Below are 17533 nucleotides of genomic sequence, written 5' to 3'. Positions count from 1 at the left end.
TCTGCAAAGAAGTATCACTAATGTTAAAATGGATGAAATCTATATTTGATCAGTTGTAAAATGGTAATTGTAATCTGGTATGTTATAATAGATGGCTACTCCACTGAGACTCCTGAAAAACAGCAGTATTGAGTTGAACGCATTGGTTCAAGACCATCCCCATATCACTGAAAAACCTGTATCCGCATAGATATCTGAAATTTCAATAATGCCTGAGTTATGATTTACTTTAGTTATGTGTGTAGGAAGTTACAATGAGGTTAGATGGTATACATGGCGTACAAAATTATTTAAAATTACAATAATAGGACCCCATGCTTTTTAATGAGTTCTTGTGTTTTATTGAAAATAAGATATAGCTATTTTAAGGGCATTTAATTAAACAATGAATGTTTTTAGACAAATTAGAATTTCTCTGTGTGGTGCCCTAAAAATCGTTATCTTCTCTTGGTTAGTATATGGTGTTTGTTCACATGTACCATAGTAGTTAGTGCTCTTGTAGAGCTTGGGTCCTGGGTCCAATTCCCTCTTGGTACACTATCTGTATGAAGTTTATATGATCTCATCATGAGATTTACTGCCACAAACCAAACACATACTTGTAGGTTAAATGACATTTCATTTGGTCCATCAAAGCCTGTACTGAGAATGAAACCAGATTTGGCTTAAAGCTACCAACCTGGCTCCAAAAAAGAGAAAAAAAAAAGTCACAGGAGCTGCTGTGCTATGGGCCCAGTAAGACAAGCTGACCCTAAGACTCTTACAAGAATAATAATAATGATAATACACAATGAAAATATTAGCTGCATGCCTTTAAATATCTGTTAGCATAAGAATCTATTTACACATATATAAACTGAAAGCTTGTTGCTGTTTGTCTTGGCAGATTTACTTCTGGCCAAAATGTATTGTTTATGCTTCATTTTGTTACAGTGAAAGTACAAGATCAGACTATGCAGGGAATGCCATTAATCATTACGCTATGTCTGGGGTGTTTGATCAGTGCCTTAACAGTGCTTTTGTTTCTAAATTTGGAATTTGTGAACTGTTCTTGGAAAGTGTGCACAGTAATTGGTTTGTTTGTTTTTTGCTTGTAGACATTTACTGACAGCAGTGATCTTAGAAACAACTGAGTGCAACCTCTGAGAACAAAGGCAACCTCCCCTAGAAAGGTGTCTTGGCAAACATCTTAACATTTTTTACAGTGCTATCTTGTGAAAGACTATACAGTCTGTATTAGACACACATAAGTAGCAACGTGCTTATTTAAAGGGTCAGTCTATCCAAAACTCATTATTCAGGTACATGTCTGCTACTGGTAGTCAATAGGTCTATCATATGTATTGTGAAACAGTTTGGCAGGGGCAGTGACAAAGCTGCATAATAGCTAGGCAGGTAGGCAGACTATGGGACTTCAACACAGAAAAACAATGGGGAGCTTTAATTTAAGGGCATCTAGCTAAAACTTTTAAATATAAAAATATGGGAGGTGCCACTGCTGAGCCAATCATAAGGTCAGATATATGAAAGTTGCTGCCCTGCTGACTGCCTGACTACACACATGGTTTGTCACCTGCTGCATGTGCAGTGTGGTCAGGCATAAGGTCTATTTCAGACCAGTGGTAAAAACCGCCTACTGAGTCATGAGCGGGCACCGAACTTTAATGTGAGAGTGAAAGAGCCCTTAGACTGTTGGCAAAGGTTTGCATGTACAATTTTAATGAATAAGATGAAATTTTCAGATTTCGGCATAAGCCCCATTATGACTGGTTCCTTTTAAGCATCAGATTTTGGTGCCATGATGGGACAATTATGTACCTCATAAGAAGTAATTCTAATATTAACAGAGGGGACTCATAGGTGAAATTTTGAGGAAAGTAATCAAAACCAGTCATATTAATAAAATTCCATTTCTTTTCAAGAGAAGGTTAAAAAGTTAGGAAGACATCAGATGGGATGCTAAAAGATAATATAGACAGTACCAATATTACTTCTGTAATATAGCTGAAAAGTCATTATTGTTCTCAGTTCCATCTATTAGTACAGGCTTCATAATGTGGCATGCTTCTTTTTCTGTAGAACAACCTTGATAATAAGAATAACTACCGTATTTATTGGTGTATAACATGCACCCCAATTTTAGGAGGGAAGTTTAAGGAAAAAAACTTACATTTTAAATAAAGAACTTTGAAGCAAAATTAGGGTCACAGCTCATAAATGCACCCTGCTCAGTGCCCATCTGCAGCCTCTAAATTACCCATCAATGCAGCCTGCTCAGTGCCCATCTGCAGCCTCTAAATTGCCCATCAATGCACCCTGCTCAATGCCCATCTGCAGCCATTAAATTGACAAACAATGCAGCCTGTTCAGTGCCCATCTGCAGCCTCACCTTTCCCATCATTGCAGCCTCGCCAGTGTTGGATTATCCCTGCTGTCTCTGAGGGAAGAGGAGGAGCAAGCACCACTGAATTACACAGAGCCGCGATCTCCTGTGTACCCGGTGCTCCGTCACTCACAGCCATGCCTCCTGGCCCTGCTCATATGATAGACAGAACAGTGGCCCAATGTGGGGCCAGGAGACGTAGCTGTGAGTGACAGAACGCCGGGTACACAGGAGATCGCGGCTCTTGTAATTCAACGGTGCTCGCTCCTCTTCCCTCAGAGACAGCAGGGATCAGTGTATAACACGCACCCACGATTTTCCCCTGATTTTAAGGAGAAAAAAAGTGCATGTTATACGCCGATAAATACGGTATGTTAAAATGTATTATAACAGTATAAAGTAGGCAGCCACTTCTAGACTTCATTTTTATTATAGACCCAAACAACATATGGTTACCAAAAACAGAAAACCTAAATTAGAGGAACGTCTTCACAATCAGCAGCAGGGTGTTGTAGGCAGTTACAAGTGTGTGCAAGCACATCTAGGCTCCTCCATTGCACTTTATACCTGCAGAAATGTGTTTCTTCACAAGCTTGCACTCCAGAATATATTCAGTTAACCAACAAAAGGTTTTGCCTACATGTTTACTTTTCTTACTGCTATCTATGGCTAAGACTGTACAACACATTACTGATAACTTGATTGCATGACATTTTATTTCCAATTATGATTTTGATTACAGTTTGCTGCAGTCATTGTACTTATTCACTAATTTATATACAGTGAGATTGTTAAGTCTACTGTTAAGATTCATATTTTGATTTGGGCTAATTGTGTCCTGAAGCCAAAAGCTGTATATACATGATTAGAGCTAAGTGACAACATTATCATCTCACACAAGATGGTGCTAAAGTGCCACTTTTGTTGCCAGCGGTTTAGACATTAATGGCTGTGTGTTGAGTTATTTTGAGGGGAAAGCAAATTTACACTGTTATACAAGCTGTACACTAACTACTTTACATTGTAGAAAAGTGTAATTTCTTTAGTGTTGTCACATGAAAAGATATAATAAAATATTTACAAAAATGTGACGGGTGTACTCACTTTTGTGAGATACTGTATATATAACATATATTTCATACAATGTAAATATATACTATTGATTATTAATCTAAATGAACCAGTAGACTTCTATTGTTTGGTGCCTGCCTAACTTTAAGATAGATGTTAATATGTTATAACTGGCCGAATTATCATATTACAGTTTATCATACAACACATCGCTTTTAGGCTGGGACCTTTACTGACATCTATTAATATGGAACGAACATTCATGTCCCTTTCTAAAGATGATTTTTAAGTAATGTCTGTGCACTGTACCGCTGCACATGTTATGAAAGTAATAGTTACCTCATCATTAATGGATCACACAATCTAGCAATGGCAAGAGCTAGTTACATAGTAGGGATGAGCCGAACACCCCCCTGTTCGGTTCGCACCAGAACATGCGAACAGGCAAAAAAGTTAAAGTTAAAGTTTATGGGACACGAACATGAATAATCAAAAGTGCTAATTTTAAAGGCTTATATGCAAGTCATTGTCATAAAAAGTGTTTGGGTACCTGGATCCTGCCCCAGGGGACATGGATCAATGCAAAAAAAAGTTTTAAAAACGGCCGTTTTTTCGGGAGCAGTGATTTTAATAATGCTTAAAGTGAAACAATAAAAGTGTAATATCCCTTTAAATTTCGTACCTGGGGGGTGTCTATAGTATGCCTGTAAAGGGGCGCATGTTTCCTGTGTTTAGAACAGTCTGACAGCAAAATGACATTTCAAAGGAAAAAAAGTCATTTAAAACTACTCGCGGCTATTAATGCATTGCCGATCCGACAATACACATAGAAGTTCATTGATAAAAACTGCATGAGAATTCCCCACAGGGGAACCCCGAACCAAAATTAAAAAAAAAAAAATGACGTGGGGGGTCCCCCTAAATTCCATACCAGGCCCTTCAGTTCTGGTATGGATATTAAGGGGAACCTCGGCCAAAAAAAAAAAATGGCGTGGGGTCCCCCTCAAAATCCATACCAGACCCTTATCCAAGCACGCAACCTGGCAGGCCGCAGGAAAAGAGGGGGGACGAGAGAGCGCCCCCCCCCTCCTGAACCGTACCAGGCCACATGCCCTCAACATTGGGAGGGTGCTTTGGGGTAACTCCCCAAAACACCTTGTCCCCATGTTGATGAGGACAAGGGCCTCATCCCCACAACCCTGGCCGGTGGTTGTGGGGGTCTGCGGGAGGGGGGCTTATCGGAATCTGGAAGCCCCCTTTAACAAGGGGACCCCCAGATCCCAGCCCTCCCCCCTGTGTGAAATGGTAAGGGGGTACAAAAGTACCCCTACCATTTCACTAAAAAACTGTCAAAAATGTTAAAAATGACAAGAGACAGTTTTTGACAATTCCTTTATTTAAATGCTTCTTCTTTCTTCTTTCTTCTATCATGCAAAATTCTAAGCCCTATTAAGGCGGCTATAGCAGAAAGTATGCTGCAAATATCCACTCAAGCAACACCCATAATGATAGAGCGTAAATCGCTCGTTGATGAACGATGGCAGAGACATCATTAGAAGACCAGTTTAAAGTACAGGTTCTCTAAGCTTTATCCATATAAGATGACTGATGTATGTTTATGCACTGCACTTCCAGGGGTGGATGCTGCCCTCTAGTGTCTGGCGCATCAAGTGTCTGCCTTTTTACAACAGTTGCCTTCAGAGATCCTATGGATGAGAAAGTGGACTTGTTCACACCATATGCAGTCCAGTGCGTTTTTATTCTGCATCAAGAACGCATGGACAGTGTTTAACTTTGATTCCAATTACCTAGTTCACACCAGTGCAGCGCATTCTAGTGCAGTTGCCAAAGCAGAATGTTTCTGTATGGAACACATCTAGAAAGTGGCAAAACGCATTGACAATGCATTAGAATGCATCAAAAACACTCATGCATAAACACATCTGGAACGCAGAAATTGGGATGATCTGGCCAACAGGCTTGTACAGAATATATACAGTGACATTAGTTTTACCTGTCAACCAGCAATAGCGTTAACTTCAATATATAATCTTTAGAAATGGCATTACATTCAACACTGGAAACTGCAAGATTTGACACAGTTTATGGAAGAATTGAACCTGGCAACTGACTTTTGGTTTAGGATTTAGACCTAGCACAAGCGCTGGCGCACTCAGTCACTGCTATGAGAGCATTGTGGTTAAGCCACTGGAGGGCAGGCGGAACTTCTACACAAGCCTTCAACATTTCCTATAATGGGAGGTTATTGTTTGACCAAACGCTGAACAACGCAATTAAGCGACTGACAGGAGGAAATGTCTGGGCTGAGGCCACAGACTAATAAGAGGAACCCGCCATCTTTCACTCAAGCCTATTGAACTTCAGAAGGTGCAGGACAGGCTTCAGATTTAACAGGTCACAATGGAGGTGCCTCAAAGTTACTTTTTACATTAAATCAAGTCCAGAGCAAGTTGCTAAGCTGGCTGGAAAGTTTTTCTTTTGAAGGCGCGTCCAACCAGTCTCTTCCAGTTGGGGCCAGGAAGCCTGAGTGAAGTTGATGATCGTAGCCTCCTTCTGGAGGGTTTGGACAACAATCAAAGACCAGTGGTTCCACAAGACAGTTAGGTGGGAATGCCGACTTGGATGTTTTACTAGATGCCATTCTTTTTCGCATATTCTGTAAGTGCAATACTTTTTATTAATAAAGACGTTTTACAGTTTTACACAATGGTAGTTTTCTCCTTTCCATTGGGTTAACTGCTGACTGGGAGAGATTCAGGAAAGACCAGAGAGGAGGAGAGTTGCCATTTGACGGTTACACAGAGAGACTGTGGCTGGGTTATAAGCCTAAAAGCAGAACTGATCTCCTTAAAAACGAGATCTGAGCAGCTGGTAAGAGGCATTTATTTTCCAGGTGGAAGGACTTTCCTATCCCATATCACTTTTTCCTATGGTGTTTTCCTGTTTGAAGTCACTATTATCTATGAAGGAGAGACATCCCTTTAATATGACCATTCAGTGACCAGCAACAATACCAGTTCAGACAATTTTTGTGAACATTAATATCTTCATTTGCCTTTTTATGATTTTACCACGTAATTATTTGCATAATACATTTCGGATTGATTACTGTGATGTAAATTGATTTTCTCCAGGTATTAGAATCCTCCTATCGCTAGGGAGTTAATATGTCCCTTACAGGATAAGGTCATTGCATCATTTGCAGTGAATTAGTACCATGCATATAGTCTCATATAGTGCAGTTTTCTTTCCTTGACAGTTAGGTGGGAGTACAATGGAGAATTCCAAAGTTGACCATTGAATCAATTTAATGTATGACCAACAGATCTCATAAGAGAAAATGTTTGCAAAATTAGGTGTAAGAATTTATACTGCTGCAAGGTCATCATGCCAGTGATGCCGAAAACATAGAATCATCTGGGGGCTTTTCCCCCCAGTTTTTCTAGTACCTAAGGCAGGAGCCTTCTGGCCCGTTTCAGTCTGAATGAATAGAATGTGTTCATACACACCAAGAGGTTCAAGATAGAGTCCATGCAGACAGTCACAGGGACAGTTCAGCAGGAGGACCAGTTGGTATCAATCAACCTGCTGACTCATACTTCCATGTACCAATCAATGTTGAGCACCAGAGGCGTGTGAGATTTGCGGTGGCCAGATGTCACTTCTAGTTCAGGTGTCTGCCTTTTACAGAATTGGCACAGCCCCAGGAATCTTTTTGAAGATTTTGCTGGCAGTAGTGGTAGCTTGGGCCAGGTTGCACATGAGGGCGTTTCAATTTGCCTTCTTTAGTCTATGAGCTGGGCTGTCTATGGATCAGAAAATCTTTTGTGCCTATACAAATTCAGCAAGAACTGGAATTTGGGATTTCTGAAATCGCCACTGAGTCTTTTGGAGCATACCTCTCAGCCCAGGAGATAGGATGATCCTGTCTCTGTTGCTGGGTAGTCCGCAATCTGAAGAAACAAGTGCAAGGTCATTGAAGCATGGTGGAGCGCAGACTCCCCAAGTATCTTGTATGGAAGGAAGAATTTTCTTGTATTGAAAGACTTTTAGGATCTTCAAGGGGGCCTGAGTAAGGTTAACAACAAAGCAGTAGTAGCCTACATTGCCTGACAAGGGAACAACAAAAGTCTTTTCCTGTTACATCTTGCAAAGAAACTTTTTGTGGGGCAGAGAACCACTTACAGTCAGTTAAGGTTGGTCTTCTTGCCAGGGAAGCAAAATCAACTATTGGTTAGGTTAGGCAGAATATTTTTTCAACAAGTGCCTCAAACCAATATTGGCCCTATGGGGCTTTCCAGCAGTAGCTCTCAGGGAGACTTCACTGAGCGCGCAGCTTCTAATATTTGCAACAGGATACCAATGCAAAGACTCCTTCATACAAAATAGGTTCACAGTGCCATGGAATTTTCTGTTTGATCTTTGTCTCTCTCCGATATCCTTGAATATAAAAGGTGCTTCTGAAAATTTGGACAGAACAGGTCCAAACCTGTTTCTGGTCAAATGAAATCTTTTATGGCAAGGTCAGTGACAGCACCCCAATCCAATGAGACTACTTTTATTAGCCTGGCTATGGAATAGGCTAGACTAGAGGTACAGGGATTCTCATCTGAGTTTGTTCAGACCTTGGTGACCAGAAGATCATATAGGAACTACATATCAGAGGATATGAAAGAAGTTTTGTTTTGTTTGCTCAACAAAAGCTCCTGTGTTCTCCTGTGTTCCCTGCTCCAATATCCTTGACATTTCACAGTCAGCGCTAGAGGTTGGTCTGGCATACAACTACATTTAAGGTACAGATCTCTACTTTATCTTTCACAGGCTGCAGATGGGTGCAAAGGCCAGTGACCAGATGCTTCTTGCAGATGACAATCTATATATGACATTGAGGGAAAACCTTGATCCCTCTGTGGGACTTAGGCTTGGATCTGAGAGCACCTTTGCTCCAATAGTTTCATTTCCATTAAAGTACCTCACGGTAAAACTGGTTCTTCTGATGGCAACTACTTAAGACAAAAGGATGTTGAAGATTGCAAGACTTTCTTACAAGGGCCCTTTGGTGTCTTTTTTCTTTTCTTTTTTTTACCAGAGATAGGGATACCATGTCTATCTCCAAGGTTTAATTTTAAAGTGGTATCCAGTTTCCAGCAAAATTGGGAAGTAGTCTCTCTGAGTTTTCACACAAGAGTCACTGAGTGCACAGCAGGAAGACTTCAGTTCCTTACATATGGTCAAGTCACTAACAGTGCACTTGGTCAAAAGAGGAAAGTGGACAATCTTTTCGTTTAGCCATCAGCTCCTCGAGAGTCATCCACTCTTGGATTACCAGGGTGATTAGATTGGCATGCAGGAAGTAGGCCTTTCTGCTCTAAAACAATTGCAAGCTTATTTGACTAGAGGGGTGGCAGCCTTTGGGGCAGTTATGCCAGGATTGCTTGGAAGATATAGGTAAGGGCTAGCTTAAAGGTCTTGTGCGGCCTTCATTCAACCTTACAAACTAAATGTGTGGTTAGCAAGTTTGGGACAAGAGAGATCAATTCTTTTTGGCTTTAGCAGATTTTCTTTGATTGTCAATGTCTCTTTTAATTTGTTCTCTCCCACCCATTTATTCAGCTATGGTATATCCCGTTGCAAATAACAAAGGCACTCACATGAGTGTAGACAGGTAGGCCGCACACCCCAAAAAATGCAAAAAACTATACAGAGAACCCCCTAAAGGGGCTTTAAAGCAGCCAAAAAAATACAATATTGATGATTGGAAAAATTTCAATTTTATTAATAGAAAAAGTATATAAATAGCATATTCTTTCCTCCTTGCCTATTCACTGGAGGTTTCCCGGTGCTTTTACCTATTGTCCTTGGCTTATATTTTTCATGGTACATGGGAACCGATTGGCAGCAGGGCAATGCCATTTTTCATTCATCTTATTTCACGTACACTGGTTTGGGTTATTTTTCTCTTTTCTTCACTCTTTTTTCACTGCCTTTTCCATTTTTTTTTTTTTTTTTTCCTTTTTCTTTAGCTATGCCCTCTGCACACCCGTGTACCTACCACTCAAGATCTTTATAAATTTCCATAGTTGGGAAATTTTCCAATCTGTGTAGAGTAATCTAGTGATTTTTTGCTCTTCAATATTTAATACTCTATACCTTTCTATTTGTTTTTCTGGAATTAACCTATATCCCTCTTAGGTGCCTTTCGGGTTGTTCGCTGCCCCTCTTTCCCTTGACTTCCCCGTCCCATACGGGGGTTGTCAGATGTGATCCCTCGCAAGACACACTTGGTCCACCGCCCGCTCCCTTGGGGGCTGCTCTGACACGGGGGAGACGGGGTAGCCTAAGAGGAACTGTACCACCAAAAAATAAAAAACAAATATATAACAACTTACAATACTCAAACTGCATGTGGAAACGTCATAATTTCTACAATAGGTAACTATATGATTTAGACAACCGTAATATGATGGTGCATGTACATAAGTCTGATACTGTTGATTTTGATACTATGTCTGATACATGTTGACCTTTTTCATAGGGGGCAACTATCCTCTGAAGAGGACCCGGGAAGGGTCAAAACGCGTCAGGATTAACGTATACAACTTCTGTTGCCCCACATACATGTATGGTATCACAGGCAACATTTGTTGCTACCGCTTTTAAGAATTATTTTTAAAACATCCTCAGTCGCCATTCAATGCATTGTATCTAGTGCCTGGTTTAATTGTATGCTTTGCCTATTGTAATGGTGTACCATACTCAGATCATGTCATGACTCGATTAGTCAGTACCTATCTTTAATGATTTTTAGAATATGCTATTTATATACTTTTTCTATTAATAAAATTGAAATTTTTCCAATCATCAATATTGTATTTTTTTTGGCTGCTTTAAAGCCCCTTTAGGGGGTTCTCTGTATAGTTTTTTGGTATATCCCGTTGTGTGTTGAAGTGAGATGGGCAAGGAAAACAGAAAATTGTTATCAAATACCGTAATTTTCCCTTCCTGGCCCATCCTCACGTCAGCACAGGAGTCCCTCCCTAGTGGCCTGTCGCAGACTAGGTTATCGAACACCTTAGTTGGGAGAGGGGCTGTCTTTTATTTAGCTAGGAACAGGTGGTCATGTGGGGCTCCAGAGGAGGTGTTAACCCGTTGTGTGCTGACGTCAGGATTGGCCAGGAAAGGAAAAATATGGTAAGTATTTAATAACAATTTTCTGTTATATGGAGCATGGTCCAATTTGCTTCAGTGGGAGGAAAAAAAATCCTTCCTGATCCCCTGGCAGTCGGATATTCCCTGGATCAACAATCCCTGGTGTTATTACCTATAAATGTTAATACCCAGTTATATTTTATGCATTTAGGAATGCATCCAGCTCTTTTTTAAAACAATCTACTGAGCTGGCCAGAACTATTGAGCTTCAAACTGCTGTTGGCTTTTTGGATATATTGCTCTGTATTTGTGGATGGATGTGGTTCATGAGCCAGCATGAGTATAATAAATGTTTGCCTTTGAGCAAAAAAGGTGCATGCACTTTGTTTGTAATGAAGTGCACCACAAAATACAGTACAATTAATAGGACCGCAATGCATCAAGGTGCAAAACATGCTTTTTCAAGTATTACCACAGTGCAACAGCAGGAACCCAGTCTACCAGAAGAACACAATCAGATAATATCTCTCTTTATACTATAGGGGTAACCAAAGATGATCATTGTTACATGATTAGCATTGCTACACTGATTTAAACATTTACTACTTAGGCTACTTTCACACTAAGGCGCTTTACAGGCGATACAGGGCTAAAAATAGCGCCTATAAAGCGCCTCTCCTGTGTCTCCAGTGTGAAAGCCAGAGGGCTTTCACACTGGAGCAGTGCACTTGCAGGTCGGTCAAAAAAGTCCTGCAAGCCGTATCTTTTCAGCACTATAGGAGCGGTGTATTCACCACTCCTAAAGCGCCCCTTCCCACTGAAAACAATGGGGGGTGCTGCAGCGGCGCTTTGTGGGTAGCCTTTAACCCTTTTTCGGCCGCTAGCGGCCGAACAGCGCCGGTAAAACGACGGTAAAGCGGCACTAAATATAGCGCCGCTTTAACGCCGATGCCCACAATGCCCCAGTGTGAAAGTAACCTAAAGTAGCTGAGACTTGACATCATAAGTACATATGCTTTTTTTTTTTTTTTTTCAAAGGACTTTTATTTTTCTATTTTATTGTTCTGAAGAGGTTAAAGAAAGAAATCAATTCCTCATTTGGATTTGCAGATAATTGTAGGGATGTTACATGTTAGGTTTTCGGAGGACCATCAATGCAACAGATGGTTTTATGGTTCCTATTAGCTCACTCAATCATATTAATGGCTCGTCTGATTGCTACTAATAATGGCAATTCATCAATCATCACTACAGTTTTACAGCTTATCCATACCATGTAATTTTAATATTTCACAGAGGGGGCAGAGGACTGAGAATCAATGATATTCATATGTTAAGATGTTACGAAACCCAGTCAAACATGTATATATATATGGTGGTGATCAAAGGTTACCGTGTAATGAACACAAATTTACATACTCTTGACTTCTAAACGGCTTTCATCTCCAAAGTCAGCTCAACCCCTTCTGTTTTGTGCCCAGGTGATCAAACATTTTTATACTTTAGCCCCAAGAGTCAGTGCAACATTTTTTTGAGATTCCAGCTATCCATTTTCTATTATTTTGTGGCCTGCCTCCGAAAGGTTTTTTTTTTTTTTTGGTAGAACCCTATTGAATTATCCGGGAACATCAAACATTCACGTGTTCCCAGATTAGAGCTACAAACTCAGAGACTGAACTGCCCCCAACATTGGCATTAGAAGGAAACCCACCAAGCACTGGTTCTAGTGGAGAGGCACCCCTCTACCTCCAGCTTTGGTGTCAGGGGGGAAAGAAATTCTACCCCTTCCCCAGCATAGGTAATGTACCTGGCTGAAGGATTTCTGTTCTGCACTGTTGCACTGCATTCTGACTGGTGACCCCAGTGCTGGTAAAATACAGATGCTGTCAAGCACCAGATCGAACTACATGACAATGTCAGCAGAGATAAGGTGCTAGAATGTATAAGTACCTGGCTCCAGGACACAGCTCAGGTATGCAGGACCAGGAAATGTTACTGTAACTAGGGGATCTGGGAAGGTTGAGGGGTGGGGCACCACATACTCACATATCACTGACTGAAAATCTATGTCTGGGAATTCTCTTTATGGATGCCATAAGCAGCTAATTAGCCCTCACTGCCCATTTCTAGGCTGTCTACAATGCATGTAAGTGTGGACCTCAGGCAGCAACAGCTCCAAATAGGTGTAGCAAGCTAACCACAGCTTGAACCTCTTTGGCAGAACTCTTTCCCATTTGTCATACTTTTTTTTTTATCATAATGACGTGTGGCTAGAGTTGCCACCTTTCCAGATGGCGAACCTTGGCATTCCAGATGTTTTGGAACTACATTTCCCATGATGCTCAACTACACTGCAGAGTGCATGAGCATCATGGGAAATGTAGTTCCAAAACATCTGGGGTGCCAAGGTTCGCCATCACTGGAGTAGAGGAATTGATGGACATGGATTATTCATGTAAACCAGTAACCAACTTGTGCTCAATGTGATACAAAGTATTAAAGTCAGAGGTTTCTCTAGTATGGGTTTTCTTTAGCAAACCAAAAAAAGTAAATAAAAATACTGAACGAAATAAGTACTGGTCCACAGCAGTCCTTACACTAACAGAAGAGGCTTGATGTATATCCAGATTATACTCAATGTTAACCTATGTTAAAACCAACATATAACCTATGTAGATTATTGTTCCTTTTATTAACCACATGAGAAAGTGTTCTTACAAAGAAATTATTTCAGTAGAAGAAAACATTCAGTTCAGCATCAGAACATTATCACACATATACTTCTTTCCTGAAATAGTTTGAATACATTTTTATAAACACCAAAGATGTGAAAATGTAAGTATAACAGCCATGTGCACACTTATGGAGACAATATAATAAACTAAAAGCAGGGACTGCTCTTTAAGCCTCCTTCTGAGCACACTGGGTGCACTCAGCATAAAAGAACTAATTAGCGCTCTGACATACCCTCAACTGTTCCACAAGGTTTTATACACCTTTTTATACTGTAAATATATATAAGAGGCACGTGCAGTTCAATATCAGATGTGAACGGCAAACCAGAATTCCAGATTGATATCAACAATTCCAGAAGTTTGTACTTTCATGCTGATCTATCTTGAATTTTTGAGGCTCTCAATGAGCAAATGATAAAAAAAATCATAAACAGTGAAAACTGCATAACTAAAAAACAAATTTAAGTGCAGCGCAAATGATAGTAAGTAAATAAAGTCCATATATTAAAGGAGAAATTGCTTGTGGTAAAGCCAATCCTTCTATGTGAAAACAGCGATCCTCTCCACTCACATACATGTAGAATGCTTACCAGATAGGGTGGACCTCTTAAATTACAGGAGGTCATACGAGCATGGGTTCCATACAAACTGGATGGACATGACACGGCCCCTCAGGTTATCCTCAATGGTTACCAACAGATACCTCTTCAGTGCAGCAGTGTAACAGGTGAGCTAGATGAGTCAGCTGCCCCAGAGTGTCTGTGATATGCTGTTTGCATCTAGCTCACCTGTTCCACTGCTGCTCTGAAGAGGTATCTGTTGGTAACCATTGAGGATAACCTGAGGGGCCGTGTCATGTCCATCCAATTTGTATGGAACCCATGCTCGTATGACCTCCTGTAATTTAAGAGGTCCACCTTATCTGGTAAGCATTCTACATGTATGTGAGTGGAGAGGATCGCTGTTTTCACATAGAAGGATTGGCTTTACCACAAGGGATTTCTCCTTTAATATATGGACTTTACTTACTTTCATTTGCGCTGCACTTAAATTTGTTTTTTAGTTTGATTTATGTGTTCAGCTTGCACTTACCTTATATATAGTTTCGTTTGCGCTGATTGTTCTCATTTTTTTATTATCGTGAAAACTGCATGCCACAACAGGAGAATGGCCAATTAAGTTCTAAGCCAATCAAGACATTTCTTGTAAAAGCTCATCTTGGGCCTGCCTCTTCCCAAGCATCCTTTTTGGTCATGAGGTCACCCATCTTAGTAATGGACAAAAAGAGAGGCTGGGCCAATATGCAAATATACAGTAACATTTCAGATGTGCATATACATTCAGATGACTATTATTCTGACTCAAATGATTGTTTAGAAATATTGATCTCACTGAAGGTACCTCTATTTCTGCAGGTTTTCCTCATATGATCAGTTTCAATTTTCACACTTTGTTGATTTACTTTAGGTTAGCAGCATGTGGAAAAAAATAATATTTTTAAAATGCATGTGAAATGCACATATACATACAGCAGGAATAACTTAAAGCGGGACTTAACTGAATCTGAGCACTACAAACTGAAAAGACTATTTAATTAAATTTTTAAATTCAAACCAAAACTCACCCATCCATCAATGTCTCCTTGCTTTATTTTTTGAGAAATCACTATGAAAACACCTCCCTAGCAGTTCTAGCGGCAGCCATCTTGAGTAAGGGCTGGAATCCATCTGCCCTTAGATTAGGCACGCAGGCAGGAGGGTACACTGAACTGAGAAAGTCCTTCTTCGCGATGAAAGAAAAATGATATCCATGAAGTCTCCTGGGTTGTATCACATCATTTTGCCCTAAGCCAGAAACCAGGAAGCATTCGAAGCATTGATTGAGAGAGAGAACTACGTTCCACTTTAAAGATGATGTAAATTTGGCATTTCAATTACAAATCAGAGATCTATACAAAGCAATTACAGCTACTTTGCATAATTTAGATTTCAATCACTAAAGGGTTCATGTTGACTGAACTTTCAGGGTTACGGTGTCCGCATCTAAGGACTCCAGTGTATTTTGTTCTCAGAAAATGGAGCACTGGCTATCTTATTATGGGAAAAGGGGAAGAGGATACTGGACAAGATAGTTTTGTTTGTAGATGAATGCTAGAAAAGAAGTGTGCACATTTCGTCAAATTCAGTGTAAGTGGATGGTAAGTCTAGTGACTCCTAATAGTGCAGGTGTTTTTTGGGCACTTTGGTGGTTGTATCCAAATGACCAAACCCAGGACACAATGACTTAAGAATCAGTCACTTCTATAAAAAAAGTAGTTATAGATTGAGATTTTTATACTTCAGGCAAATGCTGTAAACAGCTGCCATCTATGGTTTGGTTTAATAGAAGATGTAAATGTCTTATAAGTGATTTTGCCTTCTTTGAATATTTTTAGTTCAAAGTAATATATTGAGAGCTTTCCCCATACAGCTCCTCTCTGATTTCAATAGAAGAACATCACCAACACATAATCTCTGTGCTATACCCCCCGGGAGTTATGGATGTTTTCACTGAAGACTTGAGAAGATAATTAAGTAAGGATTTGGTTACAATGGGCTGTATAGCTGAAATCCTCGTCATTTTTTTTTTTAGTTAAAGATGTTAGTATTGTGTGCAATAGACCTGCATCAGAACTATGATTCATTTCTCTGCAACTGGAATTTTGCCTGAAAGACGGAGCATTTGAAACAAAAGAGACGTCACAATATCCAGAATCGTTATTCTTTCACTAGGTTTAAAATTTCAGACATTCCACCGTAGATTTCAGTTTATAAAAAGAACATTTAAATAGTTACACAGCTAAAAAGTGAAGGTATTCAGATGTAAATGTATAAAAAAATATTTAAAGAGAAACTCTTGCATGCAGTATTCCATGGTGGATGTCTGATTTGCCTACTGAAACTTATCAGATGGAGACAAAGCTGATATATCCAGAAAATGATACAGGATCATGTATGTCTAGCAGCCCCTCAGATTAATGGAGGAAAAGAGAAGAATGCAATTTACCTATTACAGTCACAACACCACACTCCAAAACTTGCAGATCACTAAAACATCAACCTCATTACTTTTAATCCACTGACTTAGAATTTCCCTTTAATGGACAAACGCTCAATCTTTTCCCAGCAGATTACATGGCTGTCCTAGGCTCAATTAAAGTGCTTGAAAGAGTTTGAACTGGTCCAAACTGATATGGAGGCCACACAGGCTCTAGCAATCTGCACCAGATTCCATGATGATATCACATGACTTTCTTATGAAGACTAGCTGTTAATGCATGGATGCAAGGCAAAGATCAATAACCCTGGTGGTGGCTTAAAGACCTCTACAAGGCATGCAGACACTTATAGGACGTGTCAATGATGTAAAGATCATCAATGCTGCAAGTGCATTACAAGTAAGGGATTGACAATCCTGAAAGTGTTGGTTTCCCAGCAGACATCAGGGGATGAATCGTCTTTAATGGAGTAGTGCAAGCAAAAAGATAAAAGGGGGGGGGGGTAAAAGAGAAGAATCTGAAACGTAGAGAAAGAGCACAAAAAGTGATAAACAAAAGACTAAGCTTTTAGTTACTAAATCAAGCTTGGCTCTAAAGTGTGTCCTCCTTCCTCTGTCGACCCCTCAGGGAAGTTGTTTGCAGAGGGGTGATCCTGGGGAGGCAAGGATCCTACGTGAGGAATTAGAACGTGACTACAGAGGTACAGAGGCTCTATCCCACTAAGAATGACTGTATCCAGAGATGCTGTCACCAGAAAATCTATGGGTGATATCATATCAAGCGTGTGTCAGACACAGCTCATTTTCCAACCATAGAAGCAAGAACCTGGAGGTTCAGCCCTCGGTAATTATATGCAAGGGTGTGTATAAATGACACCCACAGATTTTCTCCCAGCAGTCTCCTGTCTTATAGATAGGCCAAAATACTTAAAAGAACAATGTGACGTCATATAACAACATAAACTGATGTTAGCACCGGTGGGTGGTAAGTGGGGAGGGAAAGCATAGGTGAGAAATTGCACCCCAACTGGAGATGGGTAGACACATTCTCCCACCACTAGCACCCCTCAGTGGCTATAGCAGCGAAGCTTAGAAGGCCTAAATAGCCTGAGTGATGATTAAGGAAGTGAAATGGACC

At 40.2% G+C, this 17533-nt stretch overlaps 1 protein-coding gene across 2 annotated transcripts in view; it reads right to left on the bottom strand.

Annotated features, from left to right (window-relative positions):
- Positions 1 to 17533, bottom strand: part of SH3YL1 (SH3 and SYLF domain containing 1) — a 264690-nt gene that overhangs the window by 15638 nt on the left and 231519 nt on the right. The window contains exon 10 of one of the 2 annotated variants that reach the window (XM_073625460.1): positions 14761 to 14820. The exons of the other annotated variant lie outside the window; for it this stretch is intronic. Within the exon in view, the coding sequence (XP_073481561.1) occupies positions 14761 to 14820 (60 nt within the window). The remainder of the gene's footprint in view (positions 1 to 14760; positions 14821 to 17533) is intronic. 2 annotated transcript variants of the gene reach the window in all.

This window comes from Aquarana catesbeiana, linkage group LG04 (assembly GCF_042186555.1).
Source record: "Aquarana catesbeiana isolate 2022-GZ linkage group LG04, ASM4218655v1, whole genome shotgun sequence".
NCBI lineage: Eukaryota > Metazoa > Chordata > Amphibia > Anura > Ranidae > Aquarana > Aquarana catesbeiana.
The sequence above is the reverse complement of the archived record's forward strand: the minus strand, read 5'-3'. Positions and strand labels throughout refer to the sequence as shown.